We start from the raw sequence: 22,500 nt of genomic DNA, 5'->3' as shown, positions 1-22,500 counted from the left end.
AGGGAAAATGGGACGAGTGTGAGTGTAGTACTTACAGAGGAATCAGGTTACTGGGTGTAGTTGGGAAGGCTTATGGGAGGGTTTTGATTGAGAGGATTAGGAGAGGAAGAGAGGGAGTAATTGGTGAGGAACAGTGTGGGTTTAGGACAGGAAGGGGTTGTGTGGATCAGATTTTTGTGGTAAGGCAGATATGTGAGAAAGCTTTAGGAAAAGGTAAGGGTATTTTTTGGACCTTTATGGATTTGGAAAAGGTTTATGACAGGATAGACAGAAAAGTACTGTGGGAGGTATTGCAGATATATGGGATAGGAGGGAAGCTGTTCAGAGCAGTCAAGAGTTTTTACGAGAGTAATATAGCCTATGTAGTTAGAAATGGAGAGAGTGAATGGTATGAAGGAAAGGTGGGACTTCGTCAGGGATGTGTTATGTCGTCTTGGCTGTTCAATTTATACACAGATGGGATGGTGCGAGATGTAAACGCAAGGGGTAATGGGCTGGGGATTGGAGATGGTTAAAGAAAATGGGAAAAAAAAGTGAAAGATTAGCCAGTTGTTATTTTTTGACGACACTGCGCTTGCAGAACGATCAGAGAAGAAAGTTAATGACGGAGTTTGGGAACGTGTGCGATAAAAGGAAGTTAAAGATAAATGTGGGTAAGAATAGGGTGATGAGATGTACAAGGGGAGGGTGGCAGCAAATTGGAAGGGAGTATTAAGGAAGAGAGACTAGAGGAAATGGATAGCTTTACATACTTGAAGGCGAATGCGGCGGGAAAGGGAGGAGTGAAGGTGGAGGTAGAATGTAGACTGAGAGAAGCAAGTAAATGCCTTGGGGGGATTAAAAAATGTAATGAAAAATAGACATTTGGGAATGGATACTAAGAGGAGATTGTATGAAGGAGTAATTATGCCGACAGCATTTCATGAGGCAGAAGCATGGAACATAAGAGAGGAAGAGTTTAAAATTGAGGTGAAATGCCTGAGAAATATGGTAGGGGTTACTAGGAAGGCTAGAGTGAGAAACGAGGAGGTGAGGAGGAGAGCGGGGGTAGAAAAAGAGTTGGGAGATAGGGCTGATGAAAGAGTATTGGGATGGTTTGGACACATAGAAAGAACGAGAGAAGAAAGATTAGTAAAAGAGGTGTGGAAGGCAGAGGTTGCGGGGAGTGAATATGAAGAGACGACCAAGGATGAGGTGGTTGGATGGGGTAAAAGGGGCATTGGGAAAGAGGGGAATATCTGTTGAGGAAGGACGGGAGAGGACAGAGGACAGGGGTGAATGGAGAATGGTTGCGTATGGATGATACTGTGATGCATGGAAGGGAGTGTGTGGGAGAAGGGAGGGGGTGAGAGAGTATATGTGAAAGATATTTTGACATAACCCGAGGGTTCTCCCCGTCTTCCCTTTTTCTGCATGAAGGGATGGAGAGGTGGGGCGAGATACATGGATGATGACCCGTCATCCAGGAGGAGCCAAGAAAAGAGAGTATATGGAGTATATGGGGATGAAATGGGTGGGATTGGATTTATGCCTTTGACTTTGGCTAACCTCCCTTGTAAGGGGAAAAAGGCCGTTGGTATATGTGTATTATTATTATTACTATTATAATTATCATTATTATTGTTATTATAATTATCATTATTATTATCATTATTATTATCATCGTTATTATTATTATTGTTATAATAATAATTATTATTATTATTATTATTATCATAGTTATCACTATTATTATCATTATCATTATTATTATTATTATTATTATCATTATTATTATTATCATTATTATTATTATTATTATTATTATTATTATTATTTTCATTATTACTAATATTATTAGCATTGTTATCATAATTATCACTATCAATAATATTATCATGATTATTATCATTATCATCACCATTACCATTATCACCATTATCAATAATGCAATTATGAGCCTATTACTATTTTTGTCAACGTAAACGGTATTGACTCGAAGTAGACGCTACCCTACCCCCACCACGCCTTTATCTGTCACCGGAAGGAAATTATCGGGAAGGGCTGGGTTGGTAAATGGAAGGAGAAACAGTACGAGGAGGAGGAGGTGGAGAAGGAAGGAGAATGAGCAAGTGGAAGGAGGAGGAGGAGGAGGAGGAAGAGGAGTGGTTGCGGTAAGGTTGGGTGGAAGAACACAGATCTCTACGAAAATTCGATAACTTTATTTCTGTTCCTTCTTCTTCTTCTTTTTGAGATCTCGGGTAACACACCCTACAGCACCACACAAAAGAGCGGCAAGGTCTTATCATTCTTCGTATACGTCATCATCAGGAAGGAGAGAAGAAGAGAAGAGAGGAGAGGACAGGGGGCAAAGAGTACGGGAGTACGTTGTCAGCCTCGATCTGCAAATGACTAGCGTTTCTTTCGTTGTGGATGTCATAAAAATGGTCAGAGAAAGATTTAATAAGGGCAATAGCTCGGAGGAATACTAAAAATTCAAAGTGATCAGTACTATTTTGTGAGTAGAAATAAGTCTTCCATCATAAAAAAATGCTACAGGACTCTGGTCCGTAGGGATGTCACTACAGTGTCTAATATGTTGACTGCTTAGAAATTATGCAGTCCATACTGTACACGAGGTTATGAGCTTGGAGTGATAGAAAACGAGAAGAGATTGTATATCATCATGAATTTTCATCGTATTTATTTGTCTATTTAACTAACTCATTTTTTGACTAATCTATCTCATCTTCACAAGAGGAATAGATGATGGTGCAACCTTTCTGAATGAACATCCTATGTATACACGGAGGGAGGAAGGAAGGGGGTTGCATCAGGTCAAGGGGGATGGAAAGACATGAGAAAGAATGTGAGGGCTGGGTGGACTACACTCGCACAACATGAACGAAACAACAACAACAACAGCAGCGGCAGCAGCAAGGACAGGATCGGGTAGGGGGAAGGGGAGGCGAGAAATTCTCGTGTTCAGGTTGCACTTGTAACTTGACCTGAAATCTACTTTTTCCTTACAGAATAGGGACGCACCCTGAAGGGTCTTTTCTGTAAGAGGACAGAAGAAGAAAAAAAGTCGACGGCGCGCTCGCTCGTTTGATCCCCTTCCCTCCACGGGGACTGACAGTATTCCTGGTTCTAAGAGACCAAGTAGGAATAGATCAAGGGAGCAATTAGGGAGTAAATGATAGTGCCAAACAGAGTGTTTAGATAGAGTTGGGAGGGTTGGGACGAGGGGTGTAGAGGGACGTGAGGATAGGGTAACAAGCTGAGTAGATCCGTATTCACGCCAAGCGAGATTTTATGTTTGCTTTGAAGGGGAAGGGTGTCGGAGTGGGGCGTGCAGGGGGTCTTAACAAGAAGGTTCACGTGAAAGCTAAGCTCATGAGTGTGGGCAAGATCAAGTGTCTGTGGACCGGCTAATCTCTCCGAAGTAAGCGGGCTGAATACGATGAACGAATAGGATAAACGAACGAGTGTGTGTGTGTGTGTGTGTGTGTGTGTATGTGCGTTTGTGGCTGTGTGTGTGTGTGTCTGTCTGTCTGTTTTTCTGTGTGTGTGTGTCTGTGTCTGTCTGTATGTGTGTGTGTTTGTGTCTATGTGTGCGTTTGTGTCTGTGTGTGCGTCTGTATCTGTATGTGTGTGTGTGTGTGTGTGTGTGTGTGTGTGTGTGAGTGTGTGTTTGTGTCTGTCTGTGTCTGTGTGTGTGAAGAAGAGAGTTCCTGTTTTTTGTCTTTCTCTGAGGAAGGAGCAGGGCCTGCCCACCCGGTTAAATATGCTGCGCCAATAAAAGTCAGTGTAGTGCACCTCTTAACGTACAGATACTTCTCAGGGTACTTTTAATGTTTATCCACGTTCATTACCAGTCTGTCCTGAGTTAATAAGACACATACTCGGACCTGTGCCAGATCTCTTGGCTTCAAGTGGTTCAGATTTATGTATTTATCTTTTTTTTTTTTTATCAGAATTGATGCATGCTATTAATCGGTACCTGCTTATAGCATTAGAGCTTATGTTGTTCCATATCTGGAGTTGCCTGTTTCTCTTAGATAAATTGGAATTTAATTTTATCACTTTTACACGCGTGCACGCGCACCCACCCACATCTACACCGACACACGCACACACACACACACACAGACACACACACACACATACACACACACACAGACACACACACACAACACACACACACACGCACACACAGACACACACACACACACACACACACACACAGATACACACACACACACACACATACACTCACACACACACACACACAGAAACACACACACACATACACACACACACACACACACACGCACACACACACATATACACACACACGAACATAGCTCCCTTCCCGTATGATATAACTAGGTAAATACAACTAGGTAAATACACACAGACAGACAGACAACAACAGGTGTTATCACCGTCTGTTCTCCATTTTTGTCATTCTTTTCAGGTTTTTCTCTCCCCTAAACCTCTCTCTGCTCCTCTTAAGGTTAAAGAAAACGGGAAAACTCTTCCTCGGTTCTGAGAGGAGGAGAGCGCGTGTAGGAAAGGAAATGTGTCTGGCACATCATGAGAGTAAAAGGGTCGAAGAGCTCCCGGGCCACATGGCGAGCAGGGTTTGATTCTAGGAAAGATACTTCATATTGAAACTCTGTGGAGTGATTTGACGAGGAGTACGAAGAGAGAGAGAGAGAGAGAAAGAGAGGGCATGGGCTAAGGATAGCAGAAGCCCTGGGACAGGAGATGGAAGAACACGGAAAGAAGTAAGGAAGGAAAAGAAGAATATTCCATCTGCGAAAACTGATGCCTCTATACATGGGGAAAATGTCGAACCGGATGTGGAGTCATATAGCTGTTAAGAAGAGATTTAAAGGGGAGAGTGGAAAAGGAAATAGTAGAAGTTACAATTGATCAACTCTGCTTTTTAAATAGAGAACAGTCTCCAATCATAAATGCTGTGCGACTGTGGTTCGTAGGGATGTCACTGTCAATCAATATTGATTGCATATAATTTATGCTGTTAATATCCCACACGGGGAAAGAAATAAAGGTTGTTGGATAGACAAATAGACTGAGAGAGTGAGAGAGACAGACAGATAGACAAAGAGGGAGACAGAGAAAAGGATAAGATATAGATAGAGAAGGAGATAGACTGACAGATAGTGAGAGAAATGGAGATAGACAGAGAGTGATAGATAGAGAGCTGCAGAAGGGGTTTGCTCAAGGAGTGTAGGACATGAGCCTTCTGGGGTCAAAGGTCAAGAGTAGCATGTTGAGATGGGAAACGAACTTCAGTGCCACTTGTCACGCGAGGATTTAGCAAAGTGTTTGAGGAAAGTGCCACACTAAAATTTTGCTTATTAGAATAAAGATAAATATAAACATGTGAGTGGCAATAGACTTTCTGGTTTGTGTTTCAGGAAGACGATGGGAGACTCACACTGTCGCATAGTGAAATGGGATGACGTATGAAGGATTTCACTGCTTTCGCTGCATTCAGACACCTTGACAGGGAATGTAGGACAATAATACTTGGCACGTCTGTATTCAGGGAAGGTGATTGACAAAACGATACAGCTGGTACAGTATGAATTACTTAAAAAGTCACAGTAGTCGATCACGTAGGATCAAGGCAAAGGAACAACGACACGAGGAGCCAAAAAGCTTCAGCTCACTACGAGAAAATTAGATCAGCGATCACAAGGCACAAGTTTTGGATAATGAATAACATGTGTACATAATGTCCCCAATAAACAATAGATACAAAAACCCTAAACTAAGCACTATGGAAATTTAACTCGTACAGTTAGCTGCGTAGCTACACATTGGGTGTCGGTCCGTTCGCCTTTGCGTGTGTGTGTGTGTGTGTGTGTGTGTTTACCTAGTTGTATTTTACGGGACGAGAGCTATGCTCGTAGTGACCCGTTTTCGTATCTCTCCGCATCCAGTTTATTCTTAAAATCGTGTATAGTTTTGGCATTCACTGTTTCTCCGTTTAGTTTGTTCCAGACATCAATCACTCTATGTGGGAAGCTATTCTTTTTCAGGTCTCTTCTATAAGTGTCCTTCTTTAGTTTCTTTTCGTGTCCTCTTGTTTCTCTTCTGTCCCACTTTAATAAGTCATCTCTATCGAGAATTTCCATCCCTTTCATAATTCTGTAAATGGTCAATAAATCACCTCTTTCTCTTCTCTGTTCCAGTGTTGACAGATGTAATTTCTCCAATCTTTGTTCGTATGTCAGATTTGACAGTGTAGGTGCCATTTTTGTCGCTGCTCTTTGGATTCTTTCTAATTTTCTTATGTTCTTCTTTGTGCTGGGTGCCCACAATGTTGCGGCATATTCTAGTTTAGGTCTTATCAGTGTAACCACTATTTTTTTAACCATCTCCTCATCTATGTAGTCGAAGGCCACTTTCATTGATCTTAGTAAGTTAAAAGTCTCTCCAAATGTGTGTGTGTGTGTGTGTGTGTGTCGCTATTTGAGTGCATACATGCATATATATAAGAAAGAAACATTATGAAGAAGGTTATTTTTTCGAAACAATGTGTACAGAAAACCACAAGAAAACCCCATACACAATATTTTCGAGAAAAACACACTGTAGAGAAATCATTAACTGAGATTCATGTGCCAAAGGGGGAAGAGCATTTCGAAATTCTCCTTCTGAGAACGGCTACGCTGTGGTGAAGTGAAAAAGAGTTAGAAGGGAGAGAGGGAAATCCAGTGACTCTTAGAGAGAGAAAAAAAGCGTACTATGATTGACCCGTGCAAGTTATTTTTATAGGAGATGGTTGAAAAGTGGAAGATGCATATCGACTAACTTAAGAGAGAGAGAGAGAGGAAGAGAGTTAGTACTTTCTCAGCAATAACCAGAGCTTTTATCCTTGAGGATGTACAAACCACACGGCACGCATTGTATTGACCACGTGGCGTAGCGATTTTTCGCGCATACCTACCTGACCAATGGCATGCATCAGGGAAAAAAAAAAAATGCGCTGCAACCTGACTCACACACCTGCCCGGTCAGTGTGACAGCGTGACTCGACGTTGACCCAACTCAATGCAATTAAAGACAATTAACATCACGGGAGCTTACCCACGCAGGATATATATATATATATATATATATATATATATATATATATATATATATATATATATATATATATATATATATATATATATATAGATATATATATATATATACACGGCTTAAAACCACATGTAATATTACTAGCCTTCTTTCCTTCTCCCCCTAACCCCTCCGCTACATGGACAATATCACACCGAAAAGATGAAGTCATAGAGGTGGTAGAGATTTGATGGGAGTAGCAGATCAGAAGGATAGTTGAAGTAAAAAGTTTTCAGCATTCTTTTTTGAATAGAGATTAGTCTCCAATCATAAAAGAATGTTGAATAACTTGGTCTTTAGCAATGTCACTGAAGTCCCTAAAACATGTAGCCAATACCCCCATACAAAGAGAGAGAGAGAGAGAGAATAGAAGAGACGGGGCTAAAGGCTCTTAGTGGACGGTAAGGGAAAAAACCAATAAGACTGACTGATGGTTTTAGGACCCCACCCAGCTCAGAGCAAATTTGATTAGTCGCTCCAGATGAGATGCATACTCCAAACAGAGGCCATTACATTCCTTACATAAAGTTGACGCTTGTTGAAAGGTCGAGGACTTCTGATAGCATTGAACTGAAGCGAAAGCGGGCACGGAATAAGCAAGTATACTAAACGAAGGTAGTATGATAACAATATGTGGGCGTGTAAACATATTCAGATCAAATCAATAACATAATTATGAGTATCTGTTTTGGTAATCGAATGAATGTCCGTTGGCATCAATTAGGGAATAATTGATGCCAAGATATGTGTGCATGATGAGGCGTAACGCTTTTGGTGTTTATGCATGGGAGATGAAAGAAAAGGCAAAGATTTATCATTATTACGTCATGAGTTACAATATGATATACAGTCAAACCATGATCTTGATTTTATTTGATGTTGTTTTATCTTATTTTATTTAACTTATTTAATTTTATTCTATATTATTTGTTTGCATGTTTATTCGTTTGTTTATATATTTGATTTGTTTATGCGTCTGTTTTATTTTTTATTCTATTTAGTTTTATTCATTAATTTTATTCTATTTAATCTTATTTTATTTTATTCTATTTTATTTTATTTTGTTTTGTTTTTATTTTATTGATCTTTTTTCGTTGGTCGTCTGTTTGATCAGTATAAATACAGCTCAAAGTCTACAGGGGTATTGGCTGCTTGTTATTGTGGCAAAGTAGCATGCAGTCGATACTTTAGGGTCTATATGGGGCGCCCCTACGGACCAGAGCCACACATCATTTTGTCTATGATAGAAGAAATTCTGTTCATAGAGAAATGATGACACTTTTTTATACTACGACTGTCCCTCCGTTATGCTGTCCCCCAACCCCTTGTTGCTGTCCTGTACCATTTCTCTGAGTATTCTCTTTCTGATTGGGGGAATTCCCTGTGGTGGGGGAAAAGAATACTGCCACCAAGTTTTCCCACTTGGATCGTAAGAGGCGAGAAGAAAGGGACGGGGAGAGGGACTAGGCATCCTTCTCCCTGTAGCCCCAAGGGGCAAATTCCTAAATCAAAAAGAAAAGGCATAAGGGGTGCTGGCGGGCCTCGGGCCAGCACCCTAAGGTTTGGGTCTTTTAATGTGCGTGGATGTGGTACAGATGAGAGTAAAAGGGAAGAGATAGGTAGTATGTTTGTGAGAAGAAAGTTGGATGTGTTGGCTTTTGAGTGAAACTAAGTTGAAAGGGAAGGGTGAGTGTATGTTTGGGAGTGTAAGTGGGAGGTTATCAGGAGTGAAGAGAGGGCGAGGGAGGGAAGGGGTGGCTATTCTAGTAAGTGAGGAGATAGGTAAAGGGATAGTGGAGTGGAAGGAGGTTTCCTCAAGGATAATGTGGATGAAGGTGAAACTGGGAAAGGAGATGTGGGTCTTTGTAAGTGCATATGGGCCGGGCAGTGAGAAGAGCATGGAAGAAAGGGAGGCCTTTTGGATAGATTTAAATGAGTGCATAGAGGGTTTAGGAAGAAATGTCAATGTAATAGTACTGGGAGACCTTAATGCTAGAGTGGGAAATGGTCCAATCGATGGAGTGGTTGGGAAGTGTGGAGTTCCAGGAAAGAATCGTAGTGGAGAGTTGATGGTGGAAATGTGTCTAGAAAGAGAGCTGATGATAGCAAATACAGTGTTTCGGAAGAAAGTCAAGCATAAGTACACATGGGAGAGGGTGGTGGAGGGAAGGGTGGTAGATAGAGCGCTAATGGATTATGTAGTGGTAAATAGGATTATGATAGGAAGAGTTAAGGATGTACATGTGCTAAGGGGAGAGGGTGGGGGAATATCAGATCATTTTTTGGTGGAAGGTAAGTTGAGAGTGGAGGATAGATGGAGAAGGAGGAAAGGGACAAAAGGTAGGGAGGTTCTTAGAGTGAACTCCTTGAATGAAAAGGAAAAGGAGAAGGAGTACGAAAAGAAGCTGAAGGAGGAGTGGGAGGGAGTAAAGGATAGAGCAGAGATGGGTGTGGAGGAGGAATGGGGATGGTTCAAGGAGGGAGTCTTAAAGTGTGCAAGGATGGTGTGTGGAACAAGAAGGACAGGGGGAAATAGAAGAAAGGGTAGTGAATGGTGGGATGAGGAAACAAAGAAGGTTGTAGAAGAGAAGAAGCGAGCATTCACAGATTGGTTACAAAAGAGGACAGGGGAGTCATATGAGACGTACAAAGAAAAGAAAAGAGAAGTAAAGCAAAAGGTAAAGGAGGCAAAGAGGAGAGCAGATGTGAAATGGGGTAGGAGTATGACAGAAAATTTTGAAAGTAATAAAAAGATGTTTTGGAAAGAAATTAAGAGAGGAAGAGGAGGCGAATCAAGTAAGGAAGAAAAGGTAAAAGGTACAGATGGAGAGTTGATAATGGAAGAGATGGCAGTGAGGGGAAGATGGGCAGAATATTTTAGGGAGTTGCTGAATGTGAAGGAGGATAGGGAAGGAAAGATAGCTGCAGTGGGAAATACGAAGAAAATGAGAGTGATGAGTGAGGAGAATGGAGGAGAAATACAGAAGGATGAGGTGAAGGCAGTTGTAAAGATGATGAAAGCAGGTAAGGCACCTGGTCTGGATGGATGTCATGCAGAATGTCTGAAAAAGGGAGGTTCAGTGATGGTGGACTGGTTGGTGAGATTATTTAATGTTTGCTGGAGAGAGGGTAGAGTACCGGAGGACTGGAGTAGTGCCTGTATAGTTCCTCTTTACAAGGGAAAAGGGGACAAGTGTGAATGTAGTAATTTCAGAGGGATTAGCCTGTTGAGTGTAGTAGGGAAGGCTTATGGGAGGATCTTAATTGAGAGGATTAGGAGAGGAACAGAAGGAGTAATTGGTGAGGAACAGTGTGGATTTAGGACGGGTAGAGGTTGTGTAGATCAGATCTTTGTGGTAAGACAGATATGTGAGAAAGCTATAGGAAAGGGGAAGGATGTTTTTTGGGCTTTTATGGATCTGGAAAAGGCTTATGATAGGGTAGACAGAAAGGCACTGTGGGAGGTTATGCAGATTTATGGGATAGGAGGAAAGCTTTTGGGAGCTGTCAAGAGTTTTTATGTGAGTAGTAGAGCATGTGTTAGGATTGGAAATGGAGAGAGTGAGTGGTTTGAAGTAAAGGTGGGACTTCGTCAAGGATGCGTTATGTCGCCCTGGCTGTTCAACTTATACATGGATGGGGTGGTGCGAGAGGTGAATGCTAGGGTAGTGAGTCAGGGATTGGAGATGGTTAAAGAAAATGGAGAAAAGTGGGAGGTGAGCCAGCTGTTGTTTGCCGACGACACTGCGCTTGTGGCAGGGTCAGAGGAGGGATTGAGGAAGCTGGTGGCAGAGTTTGGGAGAGTATGTGATAGAAGAAAGCTAAAGATAAATGTGGGTAAAAGTAAGGTGATGAGATGTACAAGGGGTGAAAGTGGCAGTAGACTGGAAGTGAACATTAAGGGAGAGCGACTGGAGGAAGTGGATAGTTTTAGATACTTGGGTGCAAGTGTAGCAGGAAAAGGTGGAGTGAAGGTGGAGGTAGAATGTAGATTGAGAGAAGCGAGTAAATGCCTTGGTGGTTTAAAGAGTGTAATGAGAAATAGACATTTGGGAATGGATGCGAAGAGGAGACTGTATGAAGGAGTGATTGTGCCAACAGCACTGTATGGGGCAGAAACGTGGAACATAAGAGAAGAAGAGAGAAGGAGTTTGAATGTGTTTGAGATGAGGTGTCTGAGAAGTATGGTGGGGGTTACTAGGCTAGATAGAGTGAGAAATGAGGAGGTGAGGAGGAGAACAGGGGTGAAAAAGGATTTGGGAGAGAGGGTTGATGAAAGAATATTAGGATGGTTTGGACACATGGAAAGAATGAGTGAAGAAAGACTAGTAAAAGAGGTATGGAAGGCAGATGTGGAGGGAGTGAACATGAGGGGACGTCCTAGGATGAGGTGGATGGATGGGGTGAAGGGGGCTTTGGGGAAGAGGGGAATGTCTGTTGAGGAAGGAAGGGAGAGGACGGAAGACAGAGGTGAGTGGAGAATGGTTGTATATGGATGATGTTGTGACTGCATGGGGAGAAATGGGCGGGGGGTGGGGGGTGGGGTAGTGTGTGTGAGTGAGTTTTGACGCAGCCCGAAGGGATTTCTCCCCGTCCCCTCCTTATATGCACGGGGGGACGGAGAGGGGGGGTCGCCGATTAAATGAAGCGGCCTTGCTGTGGATGTGCTGTGTCCTACGACACTGCTTCTGACCCAGGGCGGTGGGCAGGGTGCAGGGATGACCCGTCATCCAGGAGGTGCTCAGATGAGAGGAAGGGTGGGAGGGGTGTGGAGTGTATTTAGGGATGAAATGGGTGGGAGTGTTTTTATGCCTTTCCCTTTTTGGCTACCTCCCTTGGAAGGGGGAAAAAGCCTTGGTATATGTATGTATGTATGTATGTTTTATTTTATTGATCTTTTTTCGTTGGTCGTCTGTTTGATCAGTATAGATACAGCTCAAAGTCTACAGCGAGTACTGAAGTATCAGAATCAGCAAAAATTATTTCCCAAGTCTGACAACCTGGTCACACAATATGTTCTCGGCTTGTATTAAGGCGGTGGCGAGGGAAGGTTTACCTAAAACAGCAATTTTAGTCTTTCTTTCTTTCTTTCTTTTTCTTTGCCTTCTGCAAAGAATATCCGTTAGCTCTAGACCAGTATTTATCTATCAAAGTTCAACACCTCCAATCCATTCCTCTTTATCAGAGTTCAAGATTTTGCATTTTGTATAGTTAAACAAAGGCTGTTTTCTAGATCTCTGTATATTTTTTATACTCTTTCATCGCCTAGTATTGTATCTATTACAAAGATTAGTCCAAGTGACTGTGTACGTCAGAGTAAATGCCCTTAAAGCTAATTATGCGTTCTTAGAAAAAGTTTATTAGTTTTGTCCTCATTTGTTGATCTCAGATAAGCAGCTTTGTTCACAATATCGTATCATGGGTTGAGCAAGTTCTGGTGTGATATGATATCAATCCATATTTTTTCATCTAGCGTGACTGTTCTTATTTTTTCTATTGTCAACAAACAACCAAATTCTTTCCCTCTTAAATAAACAAGTAAGCAGGTATTACCCCAGTGTGTTGACTAAGGAAGACTCAACGAGTTTTCAGATAACAGGTTTTAATACAAGAAAGAAAAATCTTGGGCGGAACACGTGAATTCTCTTCTTTTTGGGTCACTGAATCATTTTACATTTCCCCCAAAACATTTTGTGATTTGTATTTCATATTTATCGTAAAAATCCTGCGCACACTTTCATATGTTCTCTTTTATAGTTTTCTTGTTACCATCGAATCACCACCCCCACCCCACCCACCCACTCACCCATCCGAGAGAACAACATTCAAAATGCGTTGATGATTTCCTACCACGATGTTGGTGAAAGCGCTACCCACGGATCACAGTTCAGCCTATGACATCAATACACTCTATAATGTCCTCTGTAGTAGTCTCAATGCTCTCTACTGCCAGAAAACAGTGAGATGTTTCTTCACAAGGGAAGAAAGAGTTTCTTGACTAATGTGTAGTTCCTTGAATCAAAATAGCCATACTTCAGAGTACCAGCAACATACACCGTGAAATATTACGCGGCATCAGCCAGCTTGCTTATATAAAGAATTCACCAAGCCATGTACACACTTCTGTAACAAACCGGTCTCCTCACGAAATTTGCAAAATTAAAGGGGACGACTTCCCGATCGCCCCTGGGAGGTCAGATTTCCTATTGCAGACGCTACACTGCCTAGTCTTGGCCGTGTTGAGATAGAGGGCTGATTAGTTGCGAAAATGTTTATCTTCATCTCATGATGAAACCATCAAGGAGCTGACTCGGCGATGTGGCGGCCCGAAGGAGAGGCAGCGTGCATACGAAGTCTTCTTCAAACTTAGAATCTGCCTGATCTATCGGGAAGTAAGCGAACCCAGCCATTGCCAGAGACACAAATATTTGTCTCGGGTTCAAATTCTTTTATCTGCTGTGGGAATCTTTCAATTTGCCTGTTTAAGGTTATGGGTGTGTTTCCAGGTTTGACAATGTGATGAAGATGATGGTGTTGGTGGTGGTGGTCGTGGTGATGATGATGATGATGAAGATGATGACGATGACAACAGTGATGATGATGAGGAGGAGGAGGAGAAAGAGGAGGAGGCAGAACTGGTGGGGGAAGAACTAAGAAATGCCCAGGAAAGGGACATCATTGAGAAAAGAGGAGGGCGGGAAGATTTCTTAAATTTCGTTGCCAATAACCAGCGCTTCACCCCTTGGGAATTAACACACCGAAGAGATCGAGTCATTGAGGTGGTCATAGAGAGAGATTTAAGGAGAGTAAAGGAAGGGAACGATAGTAGAAGTTAAGTGTGATCAGCAATCTTTCTTTGAATAGAAATTAGTCCACAATCATTAAAGAATACCACGTAGTTCTGGTCCATAGGGGTGTCACCTAGGTCCCCCTAAAGCATTGACTACATAACTCTTATACAACGTATAGCGATAACGATCCATATCTACAGTATATCTATATTTATATCTATACCTATATCTATATCTATGTCTATATCTATATTTATATCTATATCACCTAGGCTATAGGTACCTCCTAAACGGAACGTACCCTGGGGTAAGAGAGAAACTGGCCAGTCAAAGCGAATAATAATGATAGTAATAATGATAATAATAATAGTAGTAATAGTAATGATAATAATAATAATAATAGTAATAGAAATGATAATAATAATAGTAATGATAATGATAATAATAATAATAACAATGATGATAATAATAATAACAATAATGATGATAATAATAATGACAATATCATCATCAATAATATAATTTTTAAACCTTGACCCGTTTTTGATTCGTTTCCCGTTTCGGTCGCGCACACTACGAAAAGCGGGACACCCCTCTCCGGGGGCCGCACGGCCCACAACATGTTCAAGATCCCGTTAATGGAGTTTGACGAAACTAAAGCGTGCTCCGTCAAGAAGAACACGGAATTGGCGAAGCTCCTACAACAGACCGAGCTGATCGTCTGGGACGAAGTCGTAATGGCGAACAAGAACATGCTGACTGCTGTGGATATCACTCTTAGAGACATCATGGACAACGACGAATTCATGGGGGGCAAAGTGTTTGTGTGCGCAGGAGACTTTCGTCAGATCTTGCCGGTGATAAGAAACGGAGGGAAGGAGCAGGAACTAGCCCACTGCATCAAATCGAGCTACATGTGGGAAGGGCTCGCGAAGATGCAGCTTACGGAGAACGTCCGTCTCAAAAAGGACGACGTCAAGAACAGCAAGTTCGCGAAGCAGCTGTTGACGATCGGGTCTCGCGAAAGCGGCGAGATCTACTTCGGAAGGGGTTTCGGTGTGCGAGCGACTTCGAGAGAGGAGTTGGTCTACAAAGTTTACGACGACTTCGGAGCGAACCACTTGAACCTTTCCTACTTCGAAAAGCGGTCGATAGTCTCGCCGACCAACGACGACGTCGACTCTGTGAACAAGATGATCTACGATCTCAACCAGGAAAAGGAGGTCGTGTACTACAGCGCGGACACGCCGTTGGATCAGGAAACGGATATCCAGGTTTCAGTGTTCAACTCCATGACCAGCCCGTCTGTGCCGTTGCACGATCTGAGGCTGAAGATCGGCTGTATCGTGATGGTGATGAGGAACATCTGTCCTCCTATGATATGCAACGGAACACGTGTGATGGTCACTAACCTCAAGAAACACATTGTGGTGGGGAAAATCTTAGGGGGTGCTTATCGGGGTGAACAGGTATTGATCCCGCGAATTGCTCTGGAGTCGCAGGACACTCCGTGCCCTTCAGGCGAAAGCAGTTCCCGATAAAGTTGAGTTACGCTATGACGATCAACAAGAGCCAGGGACAGACTTTTGATCGCTGTGGGTTACTGCTGGATTCTGTACATTGCTTCGCGCACGGTCAACTGTATGTAGCCTGTTCTAGAGTAACGAACTGGGACTCTTTGGTGTACTATACGGGCTGGCGAAGGGCTGGAAAAAGTGTTGCCCCCCGGCCTGCTGTTAACGTGGTGTACAGAGAGTTGTTCGAGGATTATTTAGAGGGAGAAGAGGAGGAAAAGGGGCCCACAAAAGCGTCTTTAGTTGCGGCTACCCGCATTCCCGAGGAAGTGGACGAGTCCGACAGGACAAACAACATCCCGGAAGACATACACAAAATCTCAGAGGAGGAATGGCGGAATATGTTAGCGCCCGACTGTTCTCGAAAATAGAAAAGCTGGAGGAAAAGCTGAAGAAGGAGATCGAGGCTGTGATGGTGGCTTTAAACCGCTCTAGCGATGACGAAAGTAGCTCCGATGGCTTCCCGAAGAGAAGCCGTGAATCCGAAGAAGACAAAGAAGAGGGGCACTCTTCAGGGGGTTATGTTACTTCTCCGCCTTTTCCTAAGAAGGTTAAAACAGGGGCGAAGCCCTAGGGCGCGAAGCGCCCGCGAGCGAAGCGAGCTTGCGCGAAGCGCAAAAGCCCCCTGCGGAGCAGGGCCGGCGAAGCCGGTGGGCTTGTAATAATAATAATAATGATATCTTTTTCTTTTCCTGTTTGCATTATTTTGCTTCAGTAATTGAACGAATCTAATTTCTCAGCTAAATTCATATCATTGATACATATCACTTTTTTAATGATATTTTTTTGACAATAAGGTGCGAGGAATTTTTGTGAAGTTTCAAAGGGGCTGGACAATAGAAAAGGTTAAGAACCTCTAATCTAGAGGAAGGATATGATGAGGTGAACAGAAAACTGTCGTGTGAAGTATTAAAGAGCAAAGAGGCAAGAAGTAAAACGCTACAAACGAAGAGTCTTGAAAGGCTTATGTCAGATATGTAGAAAGAAGGGTCTGAGACACTACTAAGGCAGGAAAGTGTGATATCGCTGTAGATGTTCAACATTTCCATAAGTGAGATCAGGGAAGAAGGAAGTGGATATTTAGGACAGAGAGGAGTAGAAATGTAGAAGAAGAAGAATGGTGGACTGTAAATAATGTAATGTATTCATCTACCAATTGTAGTTTACTATATTGAAACGCCTTCAAAGTATCCCGTCTCTTTGGATTTCTGTAGTTCAAAAAGTTTCGGAATCAGAATTCTCGACAACTTTATCTTTCAAGTGTTCGAGAGCATATTCAGATATATATATTTACGGACAATGTATTCATGATAGACAATGCAGACATGATGTAGAGACTGGTGAATAGTTATGGAAAAGTATGTGAGAGGTAGAAGGAAGTGAACGTGAAGAAAGAACATGGTTATGGGAATGTCCATATGTCCCCGCTTATGAGCCCGAATGTCTCTCGTCGACATGATGATTCCCTTGTAAGCCAATGAGTGTTGGGGCAGACCGAGGTATGACTCAGGAAGGGTTACCCAGAAGGGAGGAGAGATGGAAGGTGTGATAAGGAAGGTGTGAGTAGGTAAGAAGGTGTCACTAAGGGCAAAAGTAAGGATGTTGAAGAGCGAAAGGGAACCCGTTCTTCAGAATGGGAGAAAGTGTAGGACAGTCGGTGAAGAAGAAGAAGAAGAAGAAGAAAATAAAAATGGTTGTTGAGATGAGTATGGAGTACAAGTGGCATCAGGAAAATTCCAATGTGATATGCTAGTATAAAGAATGGTTTGTGATAAAAACGTAAACGCTGGAGATTAGATGGACAGCGATTTCCTGAGACGGTACGAGCGTGTAATGAGGACGAAACAGCAGATATGATAGATGGAGAGAGAAGAATGGGAAGACCATCGGAGAGTTGGATATGCCGGCCAAAGTAAACTTAGACAGAGATACGAGTCTTTCATTTCCTGACATTTCGTAACAAAGGCCTTCTTTAAAGTAATGCACACACAAGAATGATGCAGGGTTCTTATACAATCTTGAGTCCCTCTCACTGTGCCTTGCTCCAGTACGTGAATAATACTAGAAGATCATAAAACTAGACGGAAGGATAGTATAAGGCCGAGCTTGAAGAGGATAAATATGGCAGTAGAGGAAACATAGATAAAGAACAGAGGGAATCAGGAAAAGAATAAATATGAGAGAACAGAGAGACCCGTCTGGGTCGTAGGGATGTGGTAGACGAGTAAAAATATAAAAGGTAGGCAGACCAATGGATGCAATGCGAGTATTGGTCAGGACTAGAATATTAAAAATCAATGCCACGGGCTGTGGTGGCGCAGTCAGCAGGGGATTGTAAGAAGGCCGAGTGTCGGATGGTATCCGCACTGGCTTCGGAGATAAGCCACCACATGCCTCCCAGGGGCTATAGAAGGGGCGAGGAGATTGATTCCAGTCTTCCGTATGTGTAGAACCTGTGGTTACTATTCTCGCAGTTAAGGCAGGAGAATCAGGTGTTGGAAAGGTAAAGAACGGCGATAAAGATATCATTTGTATCCAAAAGCTCTTTTACAATAACAAAGAAAACTTCACATTAGCTTGATACAAACGATCGTGCAAAAGCATGAAGAGCCACGAAATTGGTGATGTGCAGCGTGATTGAATTTAAGAGGTCACGCATAGTGGTATATTCATAAAATAAAATTCCTTCGCTTGCTGGTGAAAAAAAGGCTAAGAGCATCCACCACCAGTGTTACATAATTTTACACTGAGTCTATTTGTAGTGTTGGGAACCCCACTTGGAGTACTGGAGTTCATGTTTCTCATGGCCTCTTGAAGCGACCTCACTTGAGGAGGGCCAGCTAGGCAGTCCCAAGGCACCAGTATCATGAGAAGATGCCAGCAAGTCTCCACATGGTGTCATTACGTGTAGGATGACCCTCAATCAGCCTCCCTCACAGTGTGTATATTTATATAAATATATCATACGCCAATACATTGAACAACGAAGCATTTCAAAAGCATACAAGCTTCACATTTTCTTCTTCCTCTTCCTCCTCCTCTTCTTCTTCTTCTTCATCTTCTTCTTCATCTTCTTCTTCTTCTTCTTACTATTATTATTATTATTGTTATTATTATTATTATTATTATTATTATCATTATTATTATTATTATTATCATTGTTATTATTATCATTATCATCATTATTATCATTATTATCATCATCATCATCATCATCATTATTAATATTATCATTACAATTATTATTATTATTATTATTATTATTATTATTATTATTATTATTATTATTATCATTATTATTATTATCATTATTATTATTATTATTATCATTATTATTATTATTATTATTATAATTATCATTATCATCATTATTATCATCATTATTATTGTTATTATTATTATTATTATCATTACTATTATTATTATTACTAATTATTATTATTACTATTATTACTATTATTATTATTATTATTATTATTATTATTATTATTCCTCTCCTCCTCCTCCTTCCTCTTCTTTTTTCTCTTCTTCTTCCTCTTCCTCTACTCTTCTTCTTCTTCCTCCTCCCCTCCTCCTCCTCCTCCTCCTCCTTCTCCTCCTCCTCTTCTTCTTCCTCTTCTTCTAATATTACTACTGATTTCGACATTATCAAGGACTTTCCAAGTTACGTAGCCTACATAGGGCAAGGTCCCCAATATACGCGTTTATCTCTGCCACAACAGATATACTCGTACTAAGGGAAGATTATACAGATTACTCGTGTTGACGATATGGGGCTGAGTGGCACATCTTTGTCATTTTGTAACACTTTGTCAAATGCGGACCGACACTAAATCATCGTCATACGAAAAGTTGAACATTAGAGAATCTTGTCCTTGACTATCCAAGCCCAAGTCTGGCAAAGTGGGGTTCAGGTTACCCACACCCAAGAAGAAATACAACAGAGATCAAACACAGAACCTTGAAAGCAGGCCATTTTTCATTTCCTAAGTACGCGTGTGTGTAAGCCAAGAGACGTAAAGGGAACCTCACTAAACCCCCCCCCCAGTAACCCCCCCCAATCTCCTGTCGATCGTCTGGCATAGCCTACCAGAGCACCACGATATGTAAAAGATAATACTGTAGGTCGTTATGGATTAACCTGAAGAATGAAAGCATTGCAGTAACTCAACCCTGATCAAAGACGCAAGCCAAACACATGAAAACTGAAGCGTCGAGTATGCTACGCACAAGTGGTGCCCTCTCCACAAACCTGCATAGGTCGATGGTCCTAAGCCAAACCTCGGTTCGATTCCCGGGCCAACTGTCGGAAATTATTCGCATGATTCTCGCTGCTACTAGCGACTCACTTCACACACGCACACACACACACACACTTCAACGAATGGACGGCTTAGAAGACGTTCTGAAGAAAAGTGAAGTCTGTGGATCCCAACGCAAAGAGAAGTGCCTAGTGTTTTTGCAGGGTGGGGGGGAAATTGCTCGTGGAGTAGTGGGAACGTAGGGAAAGAGGAAAAGGGGAGGGATTACTGAGGGAAATGGAAGGAAATGAGGAGGGAGTAGACTTTGACCAGCCAGACAAGCGGAAGGTAAACAAAAGACTTAGCGAGGATCAAATGTCTAATAAAAATGTAAAGATTAGAAGTATAGAGAGGAGCAATACAGAAGAAAGTGACGAGAATATGTTCCAGGGATTTAAAGAGGGTGGGGGGGACACAACCCCCCCCCCCGACTGATAAGACTAGAGGAGAGAGTTGATAAGGTGATCGAGGACTTGGAGCGTAAGTTAGGTAACGTAGACTCCATTTTTCAAAGAATTGAAAGGTTGGAACAACTAGAGAAGGCTAACAGAAACTTAACTGAAGAAATAGAGGACCTAAAAAGACAGTTAGGAAATGTAAAAGAGGAGAATGAGAAATTGAAGAAGAATAGTAATGAAAACAGAGAGAAACTAGCTACAGAAGCTAAAAATTGGAGAATAACTCAAGAAGGGAATAAGGTTTCATTCACTGACATAGTCAAACAGCAATTGAAAGAACATAATGAAGACTCAGTTATTAAAGTGATGAGACAGAAGGAGAATATAGTAAGAGAATTAGCTGACAAAAAGAAATGTATAATTATATTAGGAATGGAAGAGAAACATAACCCAGATAGAACTGCAAGAATCAAGGAGGAAAATGAAAGAGTAAGCAGTTTATTAAAATTAGTCCAGGAAGATGAACCAGAAATTATAAAGGAAATTGAGGAAAAATTCAGACTCGGAAAATATAGTACAGATAAGACCAGACCAATTAAGATTAAATTCAGGTCACAAACAACAGCAGAGAAAATTCTATCCAAGACAGGGAAACTAGCAACAAATGATCAATATAAAAAGGTATGGATAAAAAGAGAAATGAATAAGGAGGAAAGAGAGGCAGAAAAGCAGAAAAGAATTGAAGCTAAGGCAAAAAACGAGGAAAGAACGGAGTCAGAGAAAGAGAGATTCTATTGGAGAGTAGTGAACATGAAAATAAAGCAGTTCGACATACTAAAGAAAAACATAAGGGAAACAGAGAATACAATGGAAGTGGCAGAAAACTAAGAGTGTCTTACACAAATATAGATGGATTGATAACAGGATTGAATGAACTGAATGATTATTTGAAAGAAAAAGAACCGGACATAATGGGAATTGTAGAAACAAAATTAAAAGGCCCACTACCACCCAACAGTGTAGGACATGATACATACAATTATTGGATTAGAAACAGAGAGAAAAAACAAGGGGGTGGAGTTATGTTCCTGACTAAGAAGGATATAAACGTGAAAGGTGTCATATATGGAAAGAATACAGTAGAGATGATTATGATAGAAGTGGAAGACCGAGATAAGAAGAGCAGAAAATTTGTGATCAATTATGTGCCTCCGAAAACAGCCTCATGGGAGGAGAGTGAACATAAAAGTATGTTAGAGGACACAAAGATAGCATTAACTAAAATAATGGAAGACGGAGGAAGAATAGTTATGATGGGCGACTTTAATTGCAAAGAAATCTGCTGGGAAGAAATGACAGTAAAGAGTGGTGATGACTCATGGGGAAATGCTCTACTTGAGATGATTACTGACCATTCAATGACACAATGGATACAAGAGAACACTAGGTATAGAAATGAAGAAGAACCATCGAGGCTAGACTTAATAATTACATCTGAACCTAGAATAGTGGACAAGATTGAATATAAAACACCAATAGGTAAAAGTGACCACATATTGATTGAACTGGAACTTAATGAAGAAAAATATATGAAAAGAAATGAACAATATAGAAAAGGAAGAATGATGTATGAAAAAACAAACTTTGATAAAATAAGAGAATTCTTCCAACAAGAAAACTGGGAAGAAATATACAAAGAAGAAACAACAGTGGAAGAGAAATGGAATATTTTGACAAAAATTTACAAAAAAGGAGTGGAAAAGTATGTCCCAAGACAAAAACAAGAAAAAGAATATGTAAAATGCTGGTACAACAAAAGTTGTAGGGAGTTAAAGGACAAAAGAGACAAAGCCTGGAACAGATGGAAAAAAGACAGAAGACCTGAAAAATGGAAAATATATACTGGTTATAGAAATGAATATGTACAAAAGTGCAGAGAGGAAAAAAGAAAATATGAAAAAGATGTAATAGAAAAGTGTAAAGATCAACCAAAACTATTCTACAGATTTGTAAACAATAAACTGAAAAACAAACAAGACTTAGAGAAATTAAGACAAGGAGGAGTTGAATACACTGAGGAAATGGAAATGGCAGAAATTATGAACAAACATTTTAAATCAGTGTTTACAAGGGAAAATATACAACCTGAAGAGATTGAGTGGAAGGAAAAAGTCCCCCCTATGGAAGAAATAGAAGTAACAAAGAATGAAATATTGACACACTTGGGTAATTTTGATGTCAGAAAATCGCATGGGCCAGATGAAATAGCAAACTGGATTCTGAAAGAATGCAG

The 22,500-nt window shown here is 41.2% G+C and overlaps 2 protein-coding genes across 4 annotated transcripts in view; both read left to right on the top strand.

The window, feature by feature from the left end:
* The window catches only part of LOC143018945 (adenylate cyclase type 2-like), a 254,319-nt gene that overhangs the window by 71,224 nt on the left and 160,595 nt on the right, over positions 1 to 22,500 (top strand). The window lies entirely within an intron of this gene.
* On the top strand, positions 14,555 to 15,475 carry LOC143019099 (ATP-dependent DNA helicase Pif1-like). Its single transcript, XM_076174798.1, has one exon. The coding sequence runs from the start codon at positions 14,555 to 14,557 to the stop codon at positions 15,473 to 15,475; it is 921 nt and encodes a 306-aa protein (XP_076030913.1).

This window comes from Oratosquilla oratoria, chromosome 36, assembly GCF_046742065.1.
Source record: "Oratosquilla oratoria isolate Oo_2021 chromosome 36, ASM4674206v1, whole genome shotgun sequence".
Taxonomy (NCBI): domain Eukaryota; kingdom Metazoa; phylum Arthropoda; class Malacostraca; order Stomatopoda; family Squillidae; genus Oratosquilla; species Oratosquilla oratoria.
This window is presented reverse-complemented; position numbering and strand designations above follow the sequence as displayed.

Bases quoted from the DNA above. Each gene is read 5' to 3' on its own strand.
- LOC143019099 (XM_076174798.1), top strand. From the start codon at position 14,555: ATGTTCAAGATCCCGTTAATGGAGTTTGACGAAACTAAAGCGTGCTCC.